We start from the raw sequence: 26,030 nt of genomic DNA, 5'->3' as shown, positions 1-26,030 counted from the left end.
AAATCTGTCAGAATAAGGATGCCGTGTTGATTTTTCACTCAGGTGAAACACTTACATCTCATATCATCTCATTATCTCTAGCCACTTTATCCTTCTACAGGGTCGCAGGCAAGCTGGAGCCTATCCCAGCTGACTACGGGTGAAAGGTGGGGTATGGCTATAAATGACACACGTGGAGTGAAAAGCAGACTCGAAAGCCGTAAAAAGAAGACTTGGAAAATTTGATCAAAGTAACTAAAACCCCATTTCTCATTGTCTGTGTTCATATACTCAGGTGCTAGTTCACTTATTAGAGCCTAAATATCACTTGGAGGCCTCAGTCACTGAAGAATTCTGCCCTTCACCTGAGCTGCTGAAATATATGAAGGATCTCAGCATATTAATGTTCACTATCTATGTGAACATGAGTGTGTAAGACAGGTTATTTTCGTGTAGTTCAAATTATAACAACGCCACGATTGCAGTAATAAATTAGCACACACTGAACTGTCCTCACACTTCTTAGAGCACTTGGAGTCATAAATAAATCTTATACCTCCTACTCATGGTATGATGTGATAAAACAACATCCGGGTAAGCTGTGACACCTTGTCTTAATATTCCTTTATGTGTGCCTGTATTTACCTTATTTTCATTTTTTGATATCTTATCCTTTTCATTTTCAGTGCCTTTTCTCTTGCTTGTTCTTCTATACTACCTTTTTTATGTAAAGGCTGGATATGTTCATTTCCTGAGGTTAAGTCTCAGAGGTTATAAGTTACTCTTATCAAACCATATAAAAATGTCCCACTGATGGAGGAAAGAAAAGCAGCAGTGGTGTCACACACACTTTATTTTTATAGTGCAGACACACGACTCTATCATCTGATACAGCCAAAAATGCAGCCCGCTGCAATTCGTTCCATTCAGGCAGTATATGAGGCACCTCTACAATGAAGTTCCCTGCTGCTCTGTGGCATTCAGCCAGGGAGGACCTCGAAAGAGAGAACAGAGTGTGTTGTGTCCCCATGAGGTCAGGACACAAGAGAGGAACAGTCAGCTGCCTGCATATTACAGAACACTGCCAGGGTAGGGATTCATGTCGTCATACAAACACTGTGGTTTCTACTCATGTTGATACAAGATATCAAATGAGCATGTAATGAAATGCCAGGAGCCAAAATAAACATATTTAAAAAGCTATAACTGCAGAGTGACAAATGACGGATTTAACTTGTTTTTCATTTTAATTTTCTGCTCACATTAATATTGGTAAGTAAGAAAATGAAATGCATGGGCAGTGTAATCGAATCAAGTCATTTTACATCTCAAAGAGGTTTATGAACATCAACCAGATTAATTGAATAAAGTACAATTCAGGTTGCTTGAAATAATGAAAAACTTTTTCATATGCATACTTCGTTTCATTTCAGGAGAGAGCATGTGGTGAAAAACTGATTTCTTCCTTTTCTTGTGCACTTACATAAAACACAGAAAGTGAAAACAAGGGAGATTTGCATTTGTCCTACCCCTCTTCTCTCTCTTATTTCCCACTATCCTTAGGGTTTAGGGCAGACCTCTGGAGAGCAGGTCTGACTCTGTTTAGTCAGTGCTAAAAAGGTTATCTGTAATGTATGAAGGTGCTAAGCAGAGATCTGTCAGTGTGAGAATGCCTGAGGGAGTGTGTATGTGCCTGAATATGTATAGGTGAGTGTGCATATATATGTGTAGCTGTAGAGAGGGAATGAGTCAGTCTTAATGGTTTTATTGAATTAATCACATGAGTGAGAGCTCAGCGATGGCTGGAGGCTGCAGCAGGCCCTGCCTTCACAGTGATGACACCTCATAGGAATTCCAGTTCTGAGCCATGAAAGAATAGACGACTTCAATTGGGTTACTGCTCTGTAGAGAAACGCAGAGCGTGCAGAGGCACACTCTTTAACTTAATTAAACACTAATACGAAGCAGTCAGGGTTTCATATTCAGCCTTTGTTGTGGGGTATTTGGGGAGGATCTGGGTCCCTCTGTGGGTGTTGGTGCTGTAGTGGAGGTGTTATTAGTGTTAGAAGGATTACATTGAGCCCCTGGGCTGTGTTGTTGGGTTCCAGCGAGAGGAGATGTAGAGGGACAGGTCATGATTAGGACCGTGCTGAAGTCAGATAACTGCCAAAATAGATTAGAAATAGCTTGTGGTCTTATGACCTCTGTGCTGACAGATGAACTGGACATGTCCAAACTGTGAATAATTCTGCGTTCTCTAGCTTCTGTGTGTGTGGGAGCATGTGAGTTAGGGGCGGGTGATATGACATAAATATTATATCATGATTTGCAAAGGCATTTCTACAACACATGACATGTATCATGATATATAGATTTGCATATAAACTGCCAACAATACAGTTGTATTGCATTAAACAATATTTTGATATTTTTATTTTACATATTACATAATATAGAGTTTATAATTAAAAGTATAATATTTAGAATTATCTAAATAAATAAATAAATAAATAAATAAATACTCTTGAACACTGCAAAACAGTCAGTTCGTAATTATTTTTCTTTGAAAACAAACTTTAAAAATGCAATTAAAACAATTACCATATCCATAATATCTCAGAAAAACATATTGTGACATAATTTCTCTCCCTCATGGAAACAGGGGCGGCATGGTGGTGTAGTGGTTAGCGCTGTCGCCTCACAGCAAGAAGGTCCGGGTTCGAGCCCCGTGGCCGGTGAGGGCCTTTTTGTGCGGAGTTTGCATGTCCTCTCCGTGTCCGCATGGGTTTCCCCCACAGTCCAAAGACATGCAGGTTAGGTTAACTGGTGACTCTAAATTGACCGTAGGTGTGAATGTGAGTGTGAATGGTTGTCTGTGTGTCAGCCCTGTGATGACCTGGTGACTTGTCCAGGGTGTACCCTGCCTTTCGCCCGTAGTCAGCTGGGATAGGCTCCAGCTTGCCTGTGACCCTGTAGAACAGGATAAAGCGGCTAGAGATAATGAAATGAGATATGGAAACAGTGTTTTACTGAGAAATATACCACTTGTATTTTTCATACATGCTACACCTGGGGCATGAAGATCTCTATGTGTCACTCGTGAGGAAATTGATGAATTGTTTTGATAATTTTGGGTGTGTTTTGTTTGTGAATGTGTCTATATAATAAAAAGAACATCATACGTTGGCTTGGAGATATGAAATTTATCTTCTCGTGTTGAAAAACTCACATTTTTCATACAAAATACATTGCAGATCAGAGTGACATATTTAAATAATATTGGCTGGCTTTTTTCATGGTATATCAGATACATTCCATTCAGCTAGCATGATATTGAACGAGTCTTTGTCTCGTAGACTTGACTTGACTCAAAGACTCGTTCAATATCATGCTAGCTGAATGGAATGTATCTGATATACCATGAAAAAAGCCAGCCAATATTATTATTATTATTATTATTATACATACATATGGCGGCACGGTGGTGTAGTGGTTAGCGCTGTCGCCTCACAGCAAGAAGGTCCTGGGTTCGAGCCCCGGGGCCGGCGAGGGCCTTTCTGTGCGGAGTTTGCATGTTCTCCCCGTGTCCGCGTGGGTTTCCTCCGGGTGCTCCGGTTTCCCCCACAGTCCAAAGACATGCAGGTTAGGTTAACTGGTGACTCTAAATTGACCGTAGGTGTGAATGTGAGTGTGAATGGTTGTCTGTGTCTATGTGTCAGCCCTGTGATGACCTGGCGACTTGTCCAGGGTGTACCCCGCCTTTCGCCCGTAGTCAGCTGGGATAGGCTCCAGCTTGCCTGCAACCCTGTAGAAGGATAAAGCGGCTAGAGATAATGAGATGAGATACATACATATTAGATGGAACAATTATAGATTTGTTTACAAATTGTCAGTCATTTGCTAGCGCGGAAGTTTTATATGTAATAAGTATCTTACAGTATTTTCAATTCATTGTGACGGTTTATTGCAGGCACCGCTGGCGAACAAAGAAATACTTCTCTGCATGCGCAGCAGAAAACTTTGTCATTGAATACTCGCATCAACTCCGACGTGTGACATCATGTTTCCTTGACAACCATGCAATATCATAAACCATATTCAGTGCTCATTTTCCATTGGGTAGGATACACGTAGGATAAGTGATATGCTAACAATATTGCATGCTATCAAACCAAATGAATGAAACCCACTAGAAGGGAATAGAAAACATGTTTTTATTCCATCGAAAAAGTGTCCTGTATGTATAACAATTCCCATATTTCACTCTGATGATGTCACGTGCAACGTTTTCCCGTTGACTAGATGTGCATTGTCAAAATGGCAAACAGGTTCAAAATTAAAATTCTTTTGATTAACCTGCGGGGTTTTTTTGTGGATGTGTCCATATAATTTAAAGAGCATTACACGGTGGCACAAAGATATATGAGGTTTATCTTCTCATGCTGAAAATATTTTCACTCGTTCACTTTGCTTCACTCATTCATTCACCACTCGAAGATAAACTCAGAGTTTTGTTTTCACATTATGCATTCTTGGTGTATTTTTGGTAAATGCTTTATGTACACTAATGTCTAAATATACTACAGAGACAAATACAAATCCTATGGTAAAAAATGTAGTTTATGTTTGTTTGATCTGTATGTCCTACAGCTTGGTGTCTGAGATTAGTATATGTATACATGTGGGATGATTGACATGCTATCTTTGTGAATTCTGGGTGGTCTGAATAGCAAATAGGTGGGGGTAGGTATTCCTTGACAGGCTTCTGGCCTTCCAGATATTTTCATTTTCCGCTTTTCTCTCACCCCCTGTAAGTATGCTTTAAAGAAGGTGTGATCATTCCATGTCAGGGATCAATTTTGCCTTCCTATAGGCTATTCTAGCATGGACAAGAGTCCATGTGTTCTTGATCAAAGAAAATCTGTCACTAATGAATACTACATTTTATCCACATACACAGTTCCAATCATTTTAAGGAAATAAAAGAAAATGAAATAACTAATAATTTTATTCTTACTTTAACATGGATTACGGAGGGGGTGTTTCCTCAATGGCAGTAATTCGGCTACAGTTTCACAGAACATTTATGGACATGTATTCAGACTCAATATTTTGTGAGCTATGACCTCATCTAAACACCAAGTGGTCAATAGACCAAACATGCAGGCGTGCTAGACTTCCCTCCCCATGGATGTTTAGGTAATTAGACCTTGGTGATATCTGTAAACATCTGTTAATTGCCAAGTTTGGGTCTACCGGAAGGAACATCAACTGCTTACAGATCTGTGAGGCAAACAACAGGATTACTGACAGACCAGATCATTCTAAGCCTAAGCTCAGAAATGCAGACACCATGTTTTGACACAAACCTGCTGACAAAGTCTCTCAATTAAGACCTGACAGAGCTACTTGCACTTTTTAAATATTTTTACAGCTTCTCATTAAACACTCATCTACAATCTGGGAAGATGTAGTTGTCTTTCTTTCCTTTTTTTTCCCCCAGGAGTGTTTGAAAGAGAAGGCCAGGTACAGGAAATTGAATGGAGCACTGCGTATCCAGTGATTATCAGTGGTCAGTTAATGTTTTTCTGCAGCCAAAATGAAAAAAGTAGGCATCAAACTGACCATCCTATTCTGTAGGTCCCTATGGTGAAAGTTTCCTTTTATACCGGTTGTGTTTTCAGAGACACTTTGTCTCAGTCAACTTATATGTGCGCAAAATGTTTTGAGGCAGTAGGTAGGAGTTTTTATGGGCTTGAGTGGTTTAGAAAGCCTATGGAAAGAAGCTATCCAGTAGCGTGAGGTTCTGGAAGTGACAGACCTGTTGTGCTTCTGCAGCATCAGGTCGACACAGGAGATGGTCTGGGGTCAGCTAAGCTGTTGGTTGTGTGGTCTTATATAGGGGAGAGCGGGGTAAGATGAGCCACTTTTTACATTTTTCATCATAACTACATGTTAAAGCCATTTTTGCTTCCAGTCTACACACCATACCAAATTTCAAAGTGTACTGTTACTATCTGAGCAAAAAATAATTGATAAGCTCTTATGGTTAGAGTGATATTACCTCTTGAAAAAAAAATGTCAAGTGGCTCAACTTACCCCATGCACGGGGTAAGATGAGCCACTGTGTGGGGTAAATTGAGCCAACACAAAACATGTTAGGTTAACAAAGTAAACAACTTTTATTATTAGAAATGCAATCAGTGAATCAAGTCAAGTCAATCAAGTGGGGGATAGGGCCGTTGCATAGAGAAGGGGAGATGAAGAGAGAGGTGATAGAACGAGATGGGATAGGGAGGGATAGATAGATGGATAGAGAGAGAGATATGCATAGATAGATAGAAAGAGGGATGGTTAGAGAGGGAATGAGAGATATACTATATTATAGAAATTACTAAAACAGTAGAACAGTGCCAAAAAATCTTATTTCTTTCAGTAGGTTAAAACATTGCTAAAACATGCAGCAATCATTCCATCAATCATTTCATCATTATTCAATGTTCCAAGCATTCAAATTGCAAGGGAACACCATTTGCCTCTCCCTCCGTGCTGTCCCCCCAACAGTAAAGGGGTGGGGCAATTTTTTCACAATATCCTGTCTTGACAGGACAGCCTTATCTTTCTCTTTGAAGACAAAGGTCGGCTTTCTTGCAGAGCCATGGCATGACCGGCTTCTTTTGACAAATCTTGCCTCTATTTCGAAGACATCCAATTTGATTATCTGGCCAATGAAGAAATGCACTTTCTTCTTCCCCGTGAATTTTGCCACAACATAATCCCCCACATCTAACAACTGGTCTTCCTCATCTGATGTCATATATATATATATATGTTGTTGTCATATATGACCAGTAAATGTGAAAACTTAAGTGTCATCCATATTGGGTAAGCTCAGCCACCAATGGGGTAAGTTGAGCCAGTGGCTCAACTTGCCCCACATCTAATGGCTCGTCTTACCCCGTGGCCACCATTTTGTAGAAAAATGCTAATAAAGGGGATTAGGCTAATCAAAATTATTTTTATTAGCATTCATATCATAGCTTAGAAAGCCACTAACTTAACCCTAATGTGTCTAAATATTATTCTACTTTTGTCTTCTCTAAATCATCTTCACTGTGGACAAACATGGAATTGACTTAGAAAGCACAAAAACACATTTTTATAAATATCTCCCTCACCTAGTTTGACATGTGGTGCTCCTCTCCACAAGTGTAAGTAAATGGTCCCGCCCCCCTTTGAATGTGGTCACATGATCACATTTGTTTACTGTTTCTTAGAAACAGGGGGTGGCTCATCTTACCCTCTGGCTCATCTTACCCCGCTCTCCCCTACAGCGGATCCCTCTTTTAAAATTGCAGGTTTTTGTGATGGAAAAAAATGAAATGATAAACTATGTCTAAACATATTCCACATTTAATGTGATGTAGCAACCATAAAGTAAAAAAAAAACATAAATGTTCTAGACACCCTTTTATCATGAGGCAGTGTGACTGTGCACAGAATTACCCAGTCATATTGTCCAATCAGGCAGCACGGTGGTGTAGTGGTTAGCACTGTCGCCTCACAGCAAGAAGGTTCTGGGTTCGAGCCCAGTGGCCAACGGGGGCTTTTCTGTGTGGAGTTTGCATGTTCTCCCCATGTCTGCGTGGGTTTCCTCCAGGTGCTCCGGTTTCCCCCACAGTCCAAAGACATGCAGGTTAGGCTAATTGGTGGCTCTAAATTGACCATAGGTGCGAGTATGAATGGTTGTTTGTCTCTATGTGTTCGCCCTGCAATGACCTGGCGACTTGACTTGGGTGTACCCCGCCTCTTGCCCATAGTCAGCTGGGATAGGCTCCAGCTTGCCTGCGACCCTGCACAGGATAAGCGGTTATGGATGGATGGATGGATGGATGGATGGATGGATGGATGGATATACAGTTAGGTCCATATATATTTGGACACTGACGCAAATTTTGTTTTTTTACCTGTTTACTGAAACATATTCAAGTTATAGTTATATAATGGACATGGACAAAGTCCAGACTTTCAGCTTTCATTTGAGGGTATCCACATTAAAATTGGATGAAGGGTTTAGGAGTTTCAGCTCCTTAACATGTGCCACCCTGTTTTTAAAGGGACCAAAAGTAATTGGACAATTGACTCAAAGGCTATTTCATGGGCAGGTGTGGGCAATTCCTTCGTTATGTCATTCTCAATTAAGCAGATAAAAGGCCTGGAGTTGATTTGAGGTGTGGTGCTTGCATTTGGAAGATTTTGCTGTGAAGAAAACATGCGGTCAAAGGAGCTCTCCATGCAAGTGAAACAAGCCATCCTTAAGCTGCGAAAACAGAAAAAACCCATCCAAGAAATTGCTACAATATTAGGAGTGGCAAAATCTACAGTTTGGTACATCCTGAGAAAGAAAGAAAGCACTGGTGAACTCATCAATGCAAAAAGACCTGGACGCCCACAGAAAACAACAGTGGTGGATGATCGCAGAATAATTTCCATGGTGAAGAGAAACCCCTTCACAACAGCCAACCAAGTGAACAACACTCTCCAGGAGGTAGGCGTATCAATATCCAAATCTACCATAAAGAGAAGACTGCATGAAAGTAAATACAGAGGGTTCACTGCACAGTGCAAGCCACTCATAAGCCTCAAGAATAAAAAGGCTAGATTGGACTTTGCTAAAAAACATCTAAAAAAGCCAGCACAGTTCTGGAAGAACATTCTTTGGACAGATGAAACCAAGATCAACCTCTATCAGAATGATGGAAAGAAAAAAGTATGGTGAAGGCGTGGTACAGCTCATGATCCAAAGCATACCACATCATCTGTAAAACACGGTGGAGCCAGTGTGATGGCTTGGGCATGCATGGCTGCTAGTGGCACTGGGTCACTAGTGTTTATTGATGATGTGACACAGGACAGAAGCAGCCAGATGAATTCTGAGGTATTCAGAGACATACTGTGTGCTCAAATCCAGCCAAATGCAGCCAAACTGATTGGTCGGCGTTTCATAATACAGATGGACAATGACCCAAAACATAAAGCCAAAGCAACCCAGGAGTTTATTAAAGCAAAGAAGTGGAATATTCTTGAATGGCCAAGTCAGTCACCTGATCTCAACCCAATTGAGCATGCATTTCACTTGTTAAAGACTAAACTTCAGACAGAAAGGCCCACAAACAAACAACAACTGAAAACTGGTGCAGTAAAGGCCTGGCAGAGCATTAAAAAGGAGGAAACACAGCGTCTGGTGATGTCCATGAGTTCAAGACTTCAGGCAGTCATTTCCACAAAGGGTTTTCAACCAAGTATTAGAAATGAACATTTTATTTACAATTATTTAATTTGTCCAATTACTTTTGAGCCCCTGAAATGAAGGGATTGTGTTTAAAAAATGCTTTAGTTCCTCACATTTTTATGCAATCATTTTGTTCAACCTACTGAATTAAAGCTGAAAGTCTGAACTTCAACTGCATCTGAATTTTGTTCAAAATTCATTGTGGTAGTGTACAGAACCAAAATTAGAAAAATGTTGTCTCTGTCCAAATATTTATGGACCTAACTGTATATTGTCCAGTCAAACTGTATACGCAACTCTTGTTCAGAAATAATCATCATACACCTGTCATCAATAGTTATTCTGATTAACCCCAAATAAAGATTAGCTGCTTCTGTAAGATTTTCTTGAAATTGTTTTTTGTTTCAATCAGCTGCTGAAGCTATGGTCCACAAAGAGCTTACAAAACATGTACTGGATCTCATTTTTGAAATCCATCAATCAGGACAGGAGTACAAAGGAACTTCCAAAATATTTGATGTACTATGGAACACTGAAGTCCATCAGTAACAAGTGGGGAAAACGGGGCACCAGGGACATTACCCAGAACAGGATGTCCCTCAAAAACTGACAAAAAGAAGAAAACTTTTCAGGGAGGCTGCCTGGAGACCTACAGCAGCATTAAAAGGAGCTGCAGGAATATCTGGAAACTGCTGGTCACTCCATGTGTGCAACAATAATCTCTCAAATTTTTTGTATAGTATTGGGCTTTCAGTTAAGGTGACATGATGGAAGCCCTATCTTATGAAAATTTTAAAAAAAAAATCCAAGCTCACCTAAATCACCCCAAACCATGTGGAACAAGAGTGCTCTGAGAGCACAATATCCCCCGCTGGCAACTATATCTATGCTATAAGTGCTTAATACACCCTCATGAAATTGTCAAAGTACAAGTTTGGTAATCAAGGGCCATAACTCTGGTAAAATGTGACTGAATTGAACGAAACTGCAATATGCATATTACCGACATATAACAAAGAATCCTGTCAACTTTCGTGAAATTCCTCCAAAAATTGTGAGAGGAGTTGATTTCAGAAGGTGAGCACCCTTCTCAGGATGGACGGATGGATAGATGGACTGACATCGCCATGACATAATCCCCCTTTGGGCCTTTCGGCTAGCAGGGGATAAAAATGTATCATGGTCTGGTGATACCAAGCTCGGACCAAGAACACCACCATACCCAGGGTGAAGCATGGTAGTGGCAGCATCATGCAATGGGACTTTTTTTATTCAGTTAAGACCGGGGCTGTAGTTAAAATAAAGGGAATTGTGGATTGCTCCAAAATATATTTTGACATAAAACCCTCAGGCCTCCTTTAGACCACATGGCATTGCATGAAAACAACCCAAACCCCAAATCCAAGCCAGCAAAGGAATGGCTTCAGAAGATGATCAAGGTTTTGGAATGGCCCTGTCAGAGCACAGACCTATCGAAAAGCTGTGGCATGCCTGGAAAGAGAACCAAGCACAGATCATGACCTTGCAATTTGATAGATCCGGAGCATTTTTGGAAGGTAGAGTGGAATAAAATTGCCAACTCAAGACAAATGCTAAAGTTGGTAGACTTACCCAAAAGGACTGTGTCATGCATCACAAGCAAAACGTGCTTTAACAAAATATTACTTAAGGGCTGTTATGAGTTGTGTCCACTCATCCTCCACCCCAACGTTTCTATTTTTATCATTATTCCATCAAGATAAACATGAGTTAATTTATTATACTTTCCATATTTACAAATTTAATCTCATAAATCCAGTGCCATTATAAAAGTGTTTTTGGAACAAGTCCCTGCTCTATCCTTGGAGTGATATTTTCTATTTATTTTCCTTTTTAAACTGGAAGTGAATGACATTTGTCAGGGGAAAACAGGAGCATTCTTGTTGGTGGAAAACAAGTCCTGTCTGTAATAATTGCATCAGGGTAAAGACTCACAGGAAAGGACTGAGTGTCTGTTTATGGGTAGTAATATGAAGTGTCCATGTCTAGAATACTTTATTACATCATTTAAATTCTTAGTAACAGGCATCGTACAGGCCTGAGTTTCCCAAAAGCATAGCAACACAAAGATAATCTTTAAATGGTAGAGTGAGCAGCACAATGAACACTCTCTCTCTCCTAGTTGATCTGCTAATAGCGTTAAGAGGCTTTTGGGAAACCCACCCCAGTACAATACTCCCTCACTCAACCTCTCTGCTCCATTGTCACATTGAGTCTCTATAGGATAAGCTAATGGTGCCATATTAAGGATGAATTTGACATGAACATAGTTTAATAACCTCAGGCATGAGGAAATAGTGATCAAATTACTTCTAAAAAAAAAAAAAAGCTCAGACTTAAAATTGATGGCCTTATCTGCTGATAAGATTTTTTTTTGTTGTTTTAGCTTACTATTTTTTAAAGATGTGTTAAAGAAGAATATGAATAAACTCAGTGATGGGTAATTTGGGTGAACTGCAGTGTGACAGGACTGTCAGCATAGCTCAACCAAAAGAATTTTAGAAAGTCAATGCTGCCACCCAGTGCTCTAACTCAAACTGGGACTATTATTCGAAACTGGAGGTTTGCTTCACTCACATTTGTTTTCTGCTGTGAGACTGTGAGAGCTGTACACTCTTAGAAAAAAGGGTTCATTTAGCTTTCTTATGGAAAGAAACCTTGGAGTTTTTATTTTTTAGCAAAGCACAGTCTCTATAGCTTTAGCAAATAAGAGAATTTCATTCAATACATTTTATTTTTCTTGACCCGTCCCAAAATCAGAGAGAAATGCTGCACACATAGGAACCCAGAATAGCTCTGTTTACGACAAGCTGTATGGCAGGCAACACCTCATGTAAGACCCCTGAATCAGAAGGACCATGAAATAAATCCATCCATTTATGTGCATAAAGTGTGGGAAAAGGAAGGGGACATCAAACTTTCTTTCACACTTCCTGTCCTGCTGATATTATGGCTTACTTATGTGCTAGCTCTAATCATATATATGTAAAATCTTGTATTGGGGTGGCACGGTAGTGTAGTGGTTAGCACTGTCGCCTCACAGCAAGAAGGTCCGGGTTCGAGCCCAGCGGCCGGCGAGGGCCTTTCTGTGTGGAGTTTGCATGTTCTCCCCGTGTCCGCGTGGGTTTCCTCCGGGTGCTCCGGTTTCCCCCACAGTCCAAAGACATGCAGGTTAGGCTAATTGGTGGCTCTAAATTGACCGTAGGTGTGAATGTGAATGGTTGGTTGTCTCTGTGTTAGCCCTGCGATAACCTGGCGACTTGTCCAGGGTGTACCCCGCCTCTCACCCATAGTCACCTGAGATAGGCTCCAGCTTGCCTGCGACCCTGTAGAACAGGATAAGCGGCTACAGGTAATGGATGGAAATCTTGTATTGTAACTCCACTTACCATCATAAAAATGCAGAGTAAAGTTTGAAAATGAGTCAGCACTAATAGGCTATACAAGTAAATAATGAAAATTTTTCATTAGTCTTGTTCACTTGATCACCACTAGCCAATATTGCATTATATTGACTGAAATTTAAGATGTACAGTAGACAATATTAAATTGATGTTTCATGCATGCTACCTAAGGTATAGCCTTCTACACCACTCAAAGCCCATTACATGTAATGCACACCATGTGATATTCAGCCATAGAGTTGAATATAACAGTAAAAGGTACAGCATTTTTTTGTAGTTACTTCAGTAAAATTCTAACACGATCACTATTAAAAGCACGTTTTATGTACAGTTCAATCTTACTTATTTATTTGTTTGTTAAACATACTTCCACTGCTTGATATATTTTACACAGAACTTGGAAAAGATGGTCATCTTGTTTAAAACTGAAGTGCCAAGAGAGGGGCCCCTGCTTTTCATTACCAGAACTTTAGTCATCTTCTCACTCTTTGCTTGGCCTAACAACATGCATCTTTCTCAGTCTAATAGTTAATGAGGCAGGGGGTTTGGATGTTCATGTGAACGTTTTTCAGTCCATTGATATCTTGAGCCTCATTTTATATATGCGCGCACTCAGCCATTTTTACAGCCTTGGCTATCATTTTTAAAACTGAAAGCTATGATAGCAGACAGTTATTTGAGCAGAGTCACATTCTGGAAGTGTTCCCTTTGTATGTCACCATTGCACTGGAGGGAGATTGATATGGGTGTAATGAGAAACAAGCAGTAAGAGTTAAAGTGAAACACACACACACACACACACACAGAGCCTTGCAAAAGTATTCATCCCCCTTGGTGTTTGTCCTATTTTGTCGCATTACAAGCTGGAATTAAAATGGATGTTTGGAGGGTTAGCACCATTTCATTTACACAACATGCATACAACTTTAAAGGTGCACATTGTTTTTTACTGTGACACAAACAATAATTAAAGATGAAAAAACAAATCTGGAGTGTGCACAAGTATTCACCCCCTTTCATATGAAACCTCTAAATAAGAGCTGGTCCAACCAATTCACTTCATAACTCATAATTAGTTGATTAAGATCCACCTGTATGCAATCAAAGGGTCACATGATCTGTCACGTGATGTCTGTATAAATCAGCCTGTTCTGGAAGGACCCTGACTCTGCAACACTACTAAGCAAGCAACATGAGAACCAAGGAGCCTCCAAACAGGTCAGAGACAAAGTTGTGGAGAAGTATAGATTAGGGTGGAGTTATAAAAAAAAAAAAATCCCAAACTTTGAATATACCAGAGCACTATTAAATCCATTACAGCAAAATGGAAAGAACATGGCACCACTACAAACATAAGAGAAGGCTGCCCACCAAAACTCTCAGACTGGGTAAGGAGGGCATTAATCAGAGATGCAACAAAAACACCAAAGATAACACTGAAGGAGCTGCAAAGATCCACAGCGGAGATGGGGGTATCTGTCCATAGGACCACTTTAAGCCATACACCCCACAGAGTGGGGCTTTCTGGAAGAGTGGCCAGAAAAAAGCCACTGCTGAAGAAAACACGTTTGGAGCTTGCCCAACAGCATGTGGAAGACTCCCCAAACACATGGAAGAGCATTCTCTGGTTAAATGAGACCAAAATTGATCTTTTTGGCCATCATGGAAAATGCCATGTGTGGTGCAAACCCAACACCCTGAGAACACCATCCCTACAATGAAGCATGGTGGTGGCAGCATCATGCTGTGGGGATATTTTTCATCTGCAGGGACAGAAAAGCTGGTCAGGACTGAAGGAAAGATGGATGGCACTAAATACAGGGCAATTCTGGAGGAAAACCTGTTTGAGTCAGCCAGAGGTTTCAGACTGGGATGAAGGTTCATGGTCCAGCAGGACGATGACCCTAAACAGACTGCTAAAGCTACACTGGAGTTGTTTAAAGGGAAACATTTAAATGTCTTGGAATGATCTAATCAAAGCCAAGACCTCAATCCAATTGAGAATCGGTGGCATAACTTGAAGATTGCTGTACACCAACACAACCCATCTAACTTGAAAGAGTTGGAGTAGTATTGTCTTGAGGAATGGGCAAAAATCCCAGTGGCTAGATGTGCTAAGCTAATAGAGACATACCTCAAGAGACTTGCAGCTGTGATTGCAGCAAAAGGTGGCTCTACAAAGTATTGACTTTGAGGGGGGTGAATACCTATGCACACTCCAGATTTCTGGTTTTTCACCTTATTGTTTGTGTCACAATAAAAACAATGTGCACCTTTAAAGTGGTAGGCACATTGTGTAAATCAAATGGTGCTAACCCCCCCCCCAAATAATCCATTTTAATTCCAGCTTGTAATGCGACAAAACAGGACAAACACCAAGGGGTATGAATACTTTTGCAAGGCACTCTATTCCACTAATCATCGCAACAGGGCTGATACAAGACCACAGCTTTTCACACACTGCATGTTCCGTGTTCTGTACACTCAGGCATGTAATAGTGAATTTCAGCTTCTACATTACATACATTTATTACATGCTTGCTAAGCTTATTAAAGCATTCCTGAAACCTTTCCTGTCCAGCTAAGACCAGACAGGAAATGCACCGACACGTAATCCTCCTTTTGTTTCCTGGCATGAAGCACCAGAGACAGCACAGCTTTGGTTAAGCTAGCAACATAGCTTGACTTGTGCATAAACTAAACTGTGGAACAGTCCTGACTGTCTTAGTTTCGGTCAGCGATACACACACGTTAACTAAAGCTCTCTCCTAGTCATTCACTGACCTGTACATAAGAGAGATATGAGAATAAACCAGAATACCCCCCCCTTTCCTGGTTCCTATTAATATGATGGAAAAATCCCAGTGGTGGTCCTCTGCTCTGGTGACAGCTCTAACATATTCATCCCCACTAAACCCTCAGCCAACATCATCACTTCACTGCTGAATCCGCCCCCACCCACCCCTTCCAGACAGCGCTGGTCCAGGAAAAGCTGTAGAAAAACCTATACACATCACCACTTGTCTGGTCTCATTTAACTTAAACAGAAATCTGTCAGGATACTAAAATGTACCCATTTCTAGACACTCTGGATAACATTTAATAGCTATAAACTTCACCACTCCTACAGGCTCGTCCTATGATTTAAGTGATATTTCAACAGATAATGTAAAAATAAAGACTCAAAGTGGGCTTGTGACTGAAATCTTTTAAGAAAAAGTAGAAATTGGCAGTTACAAATCATATTCAAGCCCATAAACTGTAAAATATGACATCTTAAGATATCATCATGAAATTGAAGAGGAAACACAGTCTATTGTGACATTTTCTAGGTGGGATGCTGTTTTATGTGAACTGGTTTATGTGATGGTCAGTATGGTCCTTTCTTTCTTTCTCCTCTTTCTCTTCTTCTCCTCAAAGTGACCTGTGGCATCAGCAAAGAACATCACATCTTCTTTGCTCTCAATCTCCCGCTGCAGGAAGTGAAGGCCTGCGCTGTTAAAGCCCAGCACATCCTGAGGGAGAGGGACAGAGTGAGCAAAGCTGCCAGTCTAATGGAGACAGCCAAGCTTGCTGCAGGTCGAATATACGTACTTACCCTGATCTCCCGCACTTTGGAGATTGTGTTTGTCCTCAGCTCATCAATAACTGACAGCAGCATTTGGTTACTGCTGATCTGCCCAAAGTGGATTCTTCAACAGAAAACAAACTTGTAAGTTACACGTGCAGTATCCCCCCCCCCCCCCCCTTCCATTTAGCTTCACTGAAATGTACTTCTGAATAATCATCGGATCAGTCCACGTTGTATGCATATAACAGAACAGATTAGCAGGCAGGAGTTGGTTTCCATGCTGCTGAAACTGATTTAACAAGTTGTTTTCAAAATCACTGGGTATTTTGATGTTGTACGTCAGTTTAATCAATCATTCATTCACGTCATTCTGCGTGGCCAAACTTGTACTTGTTTCTAGGCAGCTTTGATGAGGAAGAGCCAAAATGTTCCTAAACAGATTAGAACAAAATGTTGTTTTATACAGACTGTAAGTATAATAAAATCGTAAGTTTGGAAAGTTATTAGACCCAGCAGCTGTGTATTTTAAGGAGATGTCCACACACACAGGCTGTGAAATTTTAGCTTGTAGTCCAGTATACAATGATGAAATGCCATCATCAAAATAAATCCATTTGCAGTTATTGCAACACAGTCAACAGTTAGCAAATTATCCGTTTAAAAATGTATTGACATACCAGTTGGCTAAATAGCTAGCCCTAATCTGGGTTAGTTAGTTAGTTAAGCTGTTTTTATCTTGCGTTCATGAGTGCAGCACATCAACTGATAGATCACCAAGCCTATGTAGGTATTTTTGTGGCGAAAACATTCACAGGAAGTTTACATTTACCTTGTTTCTTCATCAATGAATGATGCAGAACAGGGTGTGTAAAATTATACACTGAATGAAATCCCATAACATTATCTTGATCACAAAATATTAGGGAGTTGGAATGCAGGATGGAAATAATAAACTAGTAAGCTGCACAGAATTAAAAAAAAAAAAAAAAAACATTATTAACTGGTAACAAAGCTTTAAAATTAATATTTCTGTTCCAGATGAGCTACGGGCGATTAAGTTTTCAGTTTTTGTTTCTAGTGTGTTCCTATGGCTGGTCAAGTCAGAACTTCAGTCAACAAAGAATTGCATCTGATCATGAGTATATTTATACGGCATTTCCGGTATCATTTGTTTATCCTTAGTTCTTGATGAATGCTGTGGTGATTTCAGTAGTAATATACAAATTTTGGAAACACTTTCTAGTTTTGAGCCTTTAACCAGTTAAGAGCCCTGTGTAAACTGAACTTTCTGCATACCTGAGCAGGAAGAAGAGGCAGCGGCAGACCAGCTCCACCTCCAGGCTCTGTTTTACGTAGGTGTTTAAGAGTGAGAGCAGATCAGGAATATAAGGAAACGGCAGCACCAGTAGAGACACCTCCAACTCACTGAAACTCAGAAAAGTATTGCGTCACCATACAGAGTAACTAGCATTCATCTTGTATGCACACACACAACAAGCCATATCAGCAAGTCATTAACTACACTCGTCAATAACATTTACTCTCCTATATGTAAAGCCCTGCAGATACATTTATAAAGATGGAGAATAAATCCTGAAGCTGTATTTACAATTACTTCCGAGAAATCCCTATATTTAACAGTTATTCCACGAAATCAAGTCGTGCATGAGCTGATAGCTGATGAGGCGAGTAGCACGGTGTTGGCTATAAGCCATGCATAACAAGATTGAGCAGAATAACCGTTTTATTATATCCACATTCACTGGATTTTGAGAAACAGAGCATTTTTATTTTTTGCAAATTCAATAAATAAAAACTTTACACAAAATGTCCGACAAAATAATTTCCACTTAGAATGTAAACAAACTGGCGAAATGACAGTAACAATTTGTGAAAAATGCTATAATAATAATTCTTGAAAAAAAATACATTCTTACCATATGGATACTTTCATTCCATATTTTGTTGCTTTTTTGTATTTTTTTTTTTTTGGGGGGGGTTTCTTTTTTTGGCAGTTGGCAAACCAACTTAAAGGTGCATTACTGCCACCGACTGGGCTGGAGTGTGGAACAGGAGATATTAGGAGGGAAATAAAACTATTCTTTTAGCCATTTCGGTTTCTTTTAAATACTCGATTTTTGGGGGTTTTGTTTTCGAGTCGAGTTTTTATTTCGTCCTCAGTTAGTTGAACAACTTGCTCTGCCATTTTATTTTTCTCTACTCACAGTATATAAGCTGATAGCCTAGTTGTAGAGTAGCCAATCGGAGCGCACGATTGCTCACATCCAGTGAATGTGGATAGAATAACAGATTTTATAACATCATCCCAAATGCATTTAAAAAACCAACATTTTAAATCCTTCTCATCTGTGGTCTGCTTATTAAATCCAAATTTTAAAATCATGTGCATATGAACAACCAGATGGACTTAGATCCACTTCTAGACTCACTTAATGGTGGACCACAAGTTACACATGTTAACTGGCTTTATACTTAGTTCTGGAAATTTCTGTTTAATGGTTTTTGGTTAACATTTACATTTTAACTTGAACTCATTCACTCGCTCATGTAAGTTATCTAAAAGGGCATGTACACCAGTGTGACAGTGCATGAACACTAGGAAACGCTTGTACACATACACTACCGTTCAAAAGTTTGGGGTCACTTTGAAATGTCCTTATTTTTGAAAGAAAAGCACTGTTCTTTTCAATGAAGATCACTTTAAACTAATCAGAAATCCACTCTATACATTGCTAATGTGCTAAATGACTATTCTAGCTGCAAATGTGTGGTTTTTGGTGCAATATCTCCATAGATGTATAGAGGCCCATCTCCAGCAACTCTCACTCCAGTGTTCTAATGGTACAATGTGTTTGCTCATTGCCTCAGAAGGCTAATGGATGATTAGAAAACCCTTGTACAATCATGTTAGCACAGCTGAAAACAGTTGAGCTCTTTAGAGAAGCTATAAAACTGACCTTCCTTTGAGCAGATTGAGTTTCTGGAGCATCACATTTGTGGGGTCGATTAAATGCTCAAAAGGGCCAGAAAAATGTCTTGACTATATTTTCTATTCATTTTACAACTTATGGTGGTAAATAAAAGTGTGACTTTTCATGGAAAACACAAAATTGTCTGGGTGACCCCAAACTTTTGAACGGTAGTGTACTTTTCAGTTTGATTTTTATTTTATTTTTTATTTTTTTCAGTTAAGATATGCAGTACAGTGTGTTTGAGTGGGAAGCATTCCCTTACCTAGACCGGACCTTCTTTATGACATCCAAAACATAGCGAGAGGGCTGTGGGCCACCAGAGAAGAAGCTGTTAGTATAGCACTAATACAGGAACTCATTCATTTATTACAAGTCAACATCCTTGGGCATTACAGTAATTACTGGAAAACTTTATTGACCAGTGTGTCTCTGTGTAACTAGTGTTTTATTATACAGAGCTAGTTCCTTGTTTGTGTTCCGGAAGTCAAAACAAAAATTTCAGAGAGTTCATGTACTGCATGTAGTGAAAGAATTTTAGAATGTTTTCTTACCGAGATACCTCCATAAGCCACAAGAATTGGGTTCATGACTGGTGGAGGTAACTGAAAAATAAAGTGTGTTAGTAATCAAATCCAGGTAATTAACTAAGAAATCATGAGGAATTTGGCAAAAAGAGAAATGGTGCAAAGTGCAATATGCAGAGACTAGTTTAATATTCAGAGAGGTGTGCATGTATGCACAGGGCTTGGGAATCAAGGTCATGTCATGTTGCACTGCGAGACTGAGATGTCCTAATGTCAGAGGCTCCTTCTTCACATTATCTGCCCCATATAAACACTGGGAGTAAACATTCTGGTTTGGTTGCGGCAGATAAACACCGCATTTTCTTGGACGGCTCCATTATAAAAAGACTTCTGGTTTACATGCAAAATTGTACATCCACCTTCTGAGAAAATCAGTCAAATGTTGAGCCCTACAAACAATGTGTTGAGTAACGACACAGAAGCATATCAGTGAGTTACATCAATCACCGAAAGCTGATACAGAATTCACATACAGATGGATTTTACAGATTTAACCAAAACATCAGGGATGTAGTAGCTCATCTGGCCTGCCATCAAAACAACTGTGACTACCAAAACATCAAACAGAACGGAAATGTGAGAAATGTGAGGGAGGACCAACCACCACAACAAACTGTTTACAACAGGAAAATCAACAAAGGACCAAATTTTGCTCCCCAAGGGAAGCTCTACCCAAAACATCAAGCAGAACTGAATTCGCAGGATAAATGAGGAGATACAATTCTAGTTAGAAGAAAATTTCTTAAGTTGACCTAATTACTAATTTGTTAGCAAAAAATTGACAATACAATGACCAAGTGTTGTGCAGAAGTTCTAGTTCTTTCAAATAAAACAATCAGAACAGAAATCCATTGAGAATTGAGGGAGGAGAGACGATTTAACTGAAAATAAACAAAGTCGTAAACAAATTATTTCCAACAGGGAAATCAACAAACAAACGACCAAGTTTTCTTCCTCATGAGAAGATCTACCCAAAACATTGATCAGAACTGGAATCTGATGAGAAATGAGAGAGGAGATAAAATTCTACTGACAGGCCTGGAAAATTTGTTCATTTGGCTTAATTACAAACTCATTAGCAACAAATTTGACAAAGCAACGACCAAGTTTTGTGCGGAGTGATGAGTTCTTTCAAACAAAACGATCGGAACAGAAATCCGTGGAGAATTAACAGAGGAGATACGATTTAACTGAATTGTGAACAACGGACAGCATGCCATGGCAATAGCTCATCGGCCTTAAGGCTAGATGGGCTAATCATACACTGGCAAACTGTAGCAGAACTTGCGTAAGCTACTTGTGAGCTACTCAGTAAACACAGTAAATGAAAAGTAGTAGTGGTAGTGATTCAAACCTGCACTCTGTCCTGCTATGGACTATAAATAACCATAAAACTACTGTATATTACCAGAGAGTGAGAAATCTAACAAATTTGCAAACTTAATTTATCCATTTAAAGTAACAAAAGAGGCAAGTAAAACCCAATTCTTTCAGTGTCCGTTTCATCCTGGAGATACTGTGTTTTAATCCACACACACAAAAAATTTGTAAAATTACATTTCACGGTCTATTTTTATATAAATTACCATAATGGCCCCAAATCTGAAAAGCACTATATTTTGATCATCAGGATCTTGCTTTAATGTCCCCTAACTGTTCTTAACCTTATAGCAAGGAGGATCGTTGCAGCAGGACATCACATTCCCAAGCCCTGTTAGAATGGAAGATGTTCTACACCTCCTTTCCTGCCGCCTCACAGGCAGCCTTGTGTTCCTCCAACTTCTTGCTCTCCTCTCTGTAGAGTTCCAGTGCCTCCATTATACGCTCCGCCTGGAATTTTTTTTTTTGAGAAATTACTCAAAACAAAGGGGAAAGATTTAATCTTCAGAAATACCCCTAAGGACTGGTTAACTCACAGCTTTGATTGTCTCAATAGTCTTCTTCCCTGCAGGCTCGGCCTCACCTTTGGCCTCACCGGGGACCTGGAATAAACATGAATCAGTGTTACATCTATTCATATTCCTAAGTAAGAGAAACAGATAAGCAGTCTGTAAGGATCAAAACCACTACATACCACAGGCTCATCTCCTTTGGCTAAAGATTCTTCAAATTCTGCTTCTCTTTCCTGGGAAAAGTCAGAACAAGTGATTTTTTTAGGATGGGTAGTTCAGAGCAGTTCAGAGATATTACACAGGCTAAAAATGAATACAGTGGTGCTTGAAAGTTTGTGAACCCTTTAGAATTTCTATATTTCTGCATAAATGTGACCCTAAAACAACATCAGATTTTCACACTGAAAGTAGATAAAGAGAACCCAGTTAAACAAATGAGACAAAAATATTATACTCGCTCATTTATTTATTGAGGAAAATGATCCAATATTACATGTCTGTGAATGGCAAAAGTATGTGAACCTTTGCTTTCAGTATCTGGTGTGACCCCCTTGTGCAGCAATAACTGCAGCTAAACGTTTCCGGTAACTGTTGATCAGTCCTGCACACCGGCTTGGAGGAATTTTAGCTCATTCCTCGGTACAGAACAGCTTCAACTCTGAGATGTTGGTAGGTTTCCTCACATGAACTGCTCACTTCAGGTCCTTCCACAACATTTCCATTAGATTAAGGTCAGGACTTTGACTTGGCCATTCCAAAACATTAACTTTATTCTTCTTTAACCATTCTTTGGTAGAACGACTTGTGTGCTTAGGGTCGCTGTCTTGCTGCATGACTCACCTTCTCTTGAGATTCAGTTCATGGACAGATGTCCTGACATTTTCCTTTAGAATTCGCTGGTATAATTCAGAATTCATTGTTCCATCAATGATGGCAAGCCGTCCTGGCCCAGATGCAGCAAAACAGGCCCAAACCATGATACTACCACCACCATGTTTCACAGATGGGATAAGGTTCTTATGCTGGAATGCAGTGTTTTCCTTTCTACAAACATAACGCTTCTCATTTAAACCACAAAGTTCTATTTTGGTCTCATCTGTCCACAAAACATTTTTCCAATAGCCTTCTGGCTTGTCCATGTGATCTTGAGCAAACTGCAGACAAGCAGCAATATTCTTTTTGGAGAGCAGTGGCTTTCTCCTTGCAACCCTGCCATGCACACCATTGTTGTTCAGTGTTCTCCTGATGGTGGACTCATGAACATTAACCAATGTGAGAGAGGCCTTCAGTTGCTTAGAAGTTACCCTGGGGTCCTTTGTGACCTCACCGACTATCACACGCCTTGCTCTTGGAGTGATCTTTGTTGGTCGACCACTCCTGGGGAGGGTAACAATGGTCTTGAATTTCCTCCATTTGTACACAATCTGTCTGATTGTGGATTGGTGGAGTCCAAACTCTTTAGAGATGGTTTTGTAACCTTTTCCAGCCTGATGAGCATCAACAACGCTTTTTCTGTGGTCCTCAGAAATCTCCTTTGTTCGTGCCACGATACACTTCCACAAACATGTGTTGTGAACATCAGACTTTGATAGATCCCTGTTCTTTAAATAAAACAGGGTGCCCACTCACACCTGATTGTCATCCCATTGATTGAAAACACCTGACTCTAATTTCACCTTCAAATTAACTGCTAATCCTAGAGGCTCACATACTTTTGCCACTCACAGATATGTAATATTGGATCATTTTCCTCAATAAATAAGTGACCGAGTATAATATTTTTGTCTCGTTTGTTTAACTGGGTTCTCTTTATCTCCTTTTAGGACTTTTCCTTTTTGGAAAAGAGGAGTATATTGTGCTTATTAGCAAGACAGTGTGGTGTTACCAGGTTCCCAAAATCACTATCTGCGCTACAGCTACTCACCATCTCCCTCTCCTCCTGGAGAATGATAGGCTCCCTGGTTCTCTCCCAAAGCCTGAGGGACTTATCATGAGAGGAAGAGACAAGGTGGTCTCCATTGGGACTGATGGCCAGGCACCATACTTCACCATGGTGTCCCTAAGGAACAAGGCCCAGAAGTCAAATGTCAAGAAGGATAATAAAGCCTCTGATCAGGTGTTTTATTCAGTTTCTATATTAACAAGACTTAAATTATAAAATATTCGGCTTACGTAATACAATTACCCTTTGCTGCCCACTGACTGTGCTCTGTTCATGTCACAAATTTTGCCTTAATGTCAATAGCAGCCTGCATTTTCACCCTGTAACCCTCAGTACAATCATTTACCTCACTCACATGCATATGGAAAATGGTCTGTTCTGCTAGAAAATAATCACCTCCAGGGTCTGGATGTGTTCAAACTTGTCAGCATCCCACTGTTTGATCATTCGGTCCTTTCCCGCTGTGAAAAACAGATGGGTTTTGGGGACAAACTGAAGGAACATTACACTGGGAAGAGAGAAGAAGAAAGGGGAAAAAAGAGAAGGAGGCAAATATTGACCATCTGGGATGACATCATCTTGTGAATTTTCATCAACACAGCAGATGAACGAACAGCAGAAAAGGTAACCACTAACTAAAAGCAGACAGGGAGGAAATGACCACACTTTCATAATCTGACAGTAAAGACATGTACCTTCCTCGGTACCTGGTCATAAGCCAGGTCTTTTGGGTTCAATAACTATTCTAACACGAAGCAAAGGGATACAAGATTGTATAAGCAACAGAAACATCTAGTACCTGTCATCATGTGCAAACATCGAACGATGGCAGTCACCGAAGTCTAAACCCCAGACCTTCACGTTTCTGTCTGCCGATCCAGTGGCTATTAGTGCACTATCCTAAAACGCAATTAGACTATTAGGACTGAAATCAGAATAAACTTATTTTTCACTGTAAAGAACCATCATAATGAACTGGAAGCACATGTTTCTTAGAGTTTACAATATTCATCATACACTACAGTTATTGCACATACTTCAAAATACTCTCATTACTGTTTTGTTGATGGGATGGGAGTTCGGTCAAGGGTCCAACTCCTCTGTATTAGAAATATCTTTACTACATACAACCGCAGGCAGATTCCTTTTAGCCAACATTAACATTTCTTCATATTTAAGACCCCCGTCATACTTATTCGGAATTAGCAGGAATCAAGCAGAACCAGCTGGAATGAAAAAATTTTCAAAATTCATGCCACATTTGGGTGGGAATTTCAAACTGACCAACGTTCTTACAGCTTTGTAAGAATGCCATTCAAATACTTAGAATGCACTTTGAATCCGTCTCGAATGATTCCTGCACATTCCGGGTGTATTAGCTTTCGAATGCAGTTCAAATGTAGTTGGAACACAGCAGGAATACCTAGGATGCTGTTAGAATGCAGTAAGAATATTAAGAATGCACTTCGAATGCCGTATGAGTGCGGTTCAATTGCTGCCCGAATACCACCCAAAGTCTGGTCAGAAGGTGCCTCGAATGCTGTACGAATTCACCTCAAATGCAGTCAGAACGCTCCTGGAATAGCTGCCGAATATGTTTTGAATGTCTAAGAATTCAAAAAGAATGCAGCTCGAATACTTAGACTGTACTTTGAATATCCCGGAATATACAAAGAATTTTCATTCCAACGGCATTCCGGCTCATTCAGGACATTCTGGCAGGATTTTAAGTGGCTTGCCATTTTGATTTTTCCCTCGAACGTGATCAGAATATTTCAAATGCTGTTGGAATGCCATAAGAATATTTAGAATGCAGTCAGAATACACTTCGAATCGATATTTCTCCTCTTCGAATGCACCTCGAATGTTTGGAGCATGAGCAAAACATTCGGGCCGGCCACAAGAATGGGCCCGAAAGTTTGGAATGCACTCAATTTTTAGAATGCTCTTCGAATATCCCGGAATATACGAAGAATTTTCATTACAACGGCATTAAGCCTCTAGTGTGACTACCCTGTAAATATTGCCAGAATGCTGATTGTTAGTAAATGCCCTTTGTACTGTATAGTATACAGGTGATGTATGATTACAGCACATTTCTTTCTCAAATGTAATATCCACAATGGGTCCTTTATGATACACAATATTCTAATTCACATTCACTGGATATGAGCAATCGCGCGCTCTGATTGGCTACTCTACTACTAGGTTATCAGCTCATATACTGCGAGTAGAGAGAAACAAAATGGCAAAGCACATCAAGTCGGATCTCATTTTATCAAGTATTTAAAAGAAACAGAAATAGCTAAAATAATATAGTCCCCCCAAATATCT

At 39.9% G+C, this 26,030-nt stretch overlaps 1 protein-coding gene across 2 annotated transcripts in view; it reads right to left on the bottom strand.

Moving 5' to 3' along the window:
* Positions 1 to 15,905: 15,905 nt before the first annotated feature.
* wdr3 (WD repeat domain 3) overlaps positions 15,906 to 26,030 on the bottom strand; it is a 30,987-nt gene continuing 20,862 nt past the window's right edge. For both annotated transcript variants that reach the window (XM_060929585.1, XM_060929586.1), the window contains exons 17-27: positions 24,496 to 24,596; positions 24,093 to 24,204; positions 23,679 to 23,813; positions 21,937 to 21,987; positions 21,779 to 21,844; positions 21,600 to 21,692; positions 19,830 to 19,880; positions 19,541 to 19,584; positions 17,582 to 17,710; positions 16,313 to 16,406; positions 15,906 to 16,229 (exon numbers count right to left, since the gene is read on the bottom strand). In XM_060929585.1, the coding sequence (XP_060785568.1) occupies positions 16,074 to 16,229; positions 16,313 to 16,406; positions 17,582 to 17,710; positions 19,541 to 19,584; positions 19,830 to 19,880; positions 21,600 to 21,692; positions 21,779 to 21,844; positions 21,937 to 21,987; positions 23,679 to 23,813; positions 24,093 to 24,204; positions 24,496 to 24,596 (1,032 nt within the window). In that variant the 3' untranslated portion in view covers positions 15,906 to 16,073. The remainder of the gene's footprint in view (positions 16,230 to 16,312; positions 16,407 to 17,581; positions 17,711 to 19,540; positions 19,585 to 19,829; positions 19,881 to 21,599; positions 21,693 to 21,778; positions 21,845 to 21,936; positions 21,988 to 23,678; positions 23,814 to 24,092; positions 24,205 to 24,495; positions 24,597 to 26,030) is intronic.

This window comes from Neoarius graeffei, chromosome 9, assembly GCF_027579695.1.
Source record: "Neoarius graeffei isolate fNeoGra1 chromosome 9, fNeoGra1.pri, whole genome shotgun sequence".
NCBI lineage: Eukaryota > Metazoa > Chordata > Actinopteri > Siluriformes > Ariidae > Neoarius > Neoarius graeffei.
Note: the sequence above shows the minus strand (reverse complement) of the source record. Positions and strands in the feature narration are given on the sequence as shown.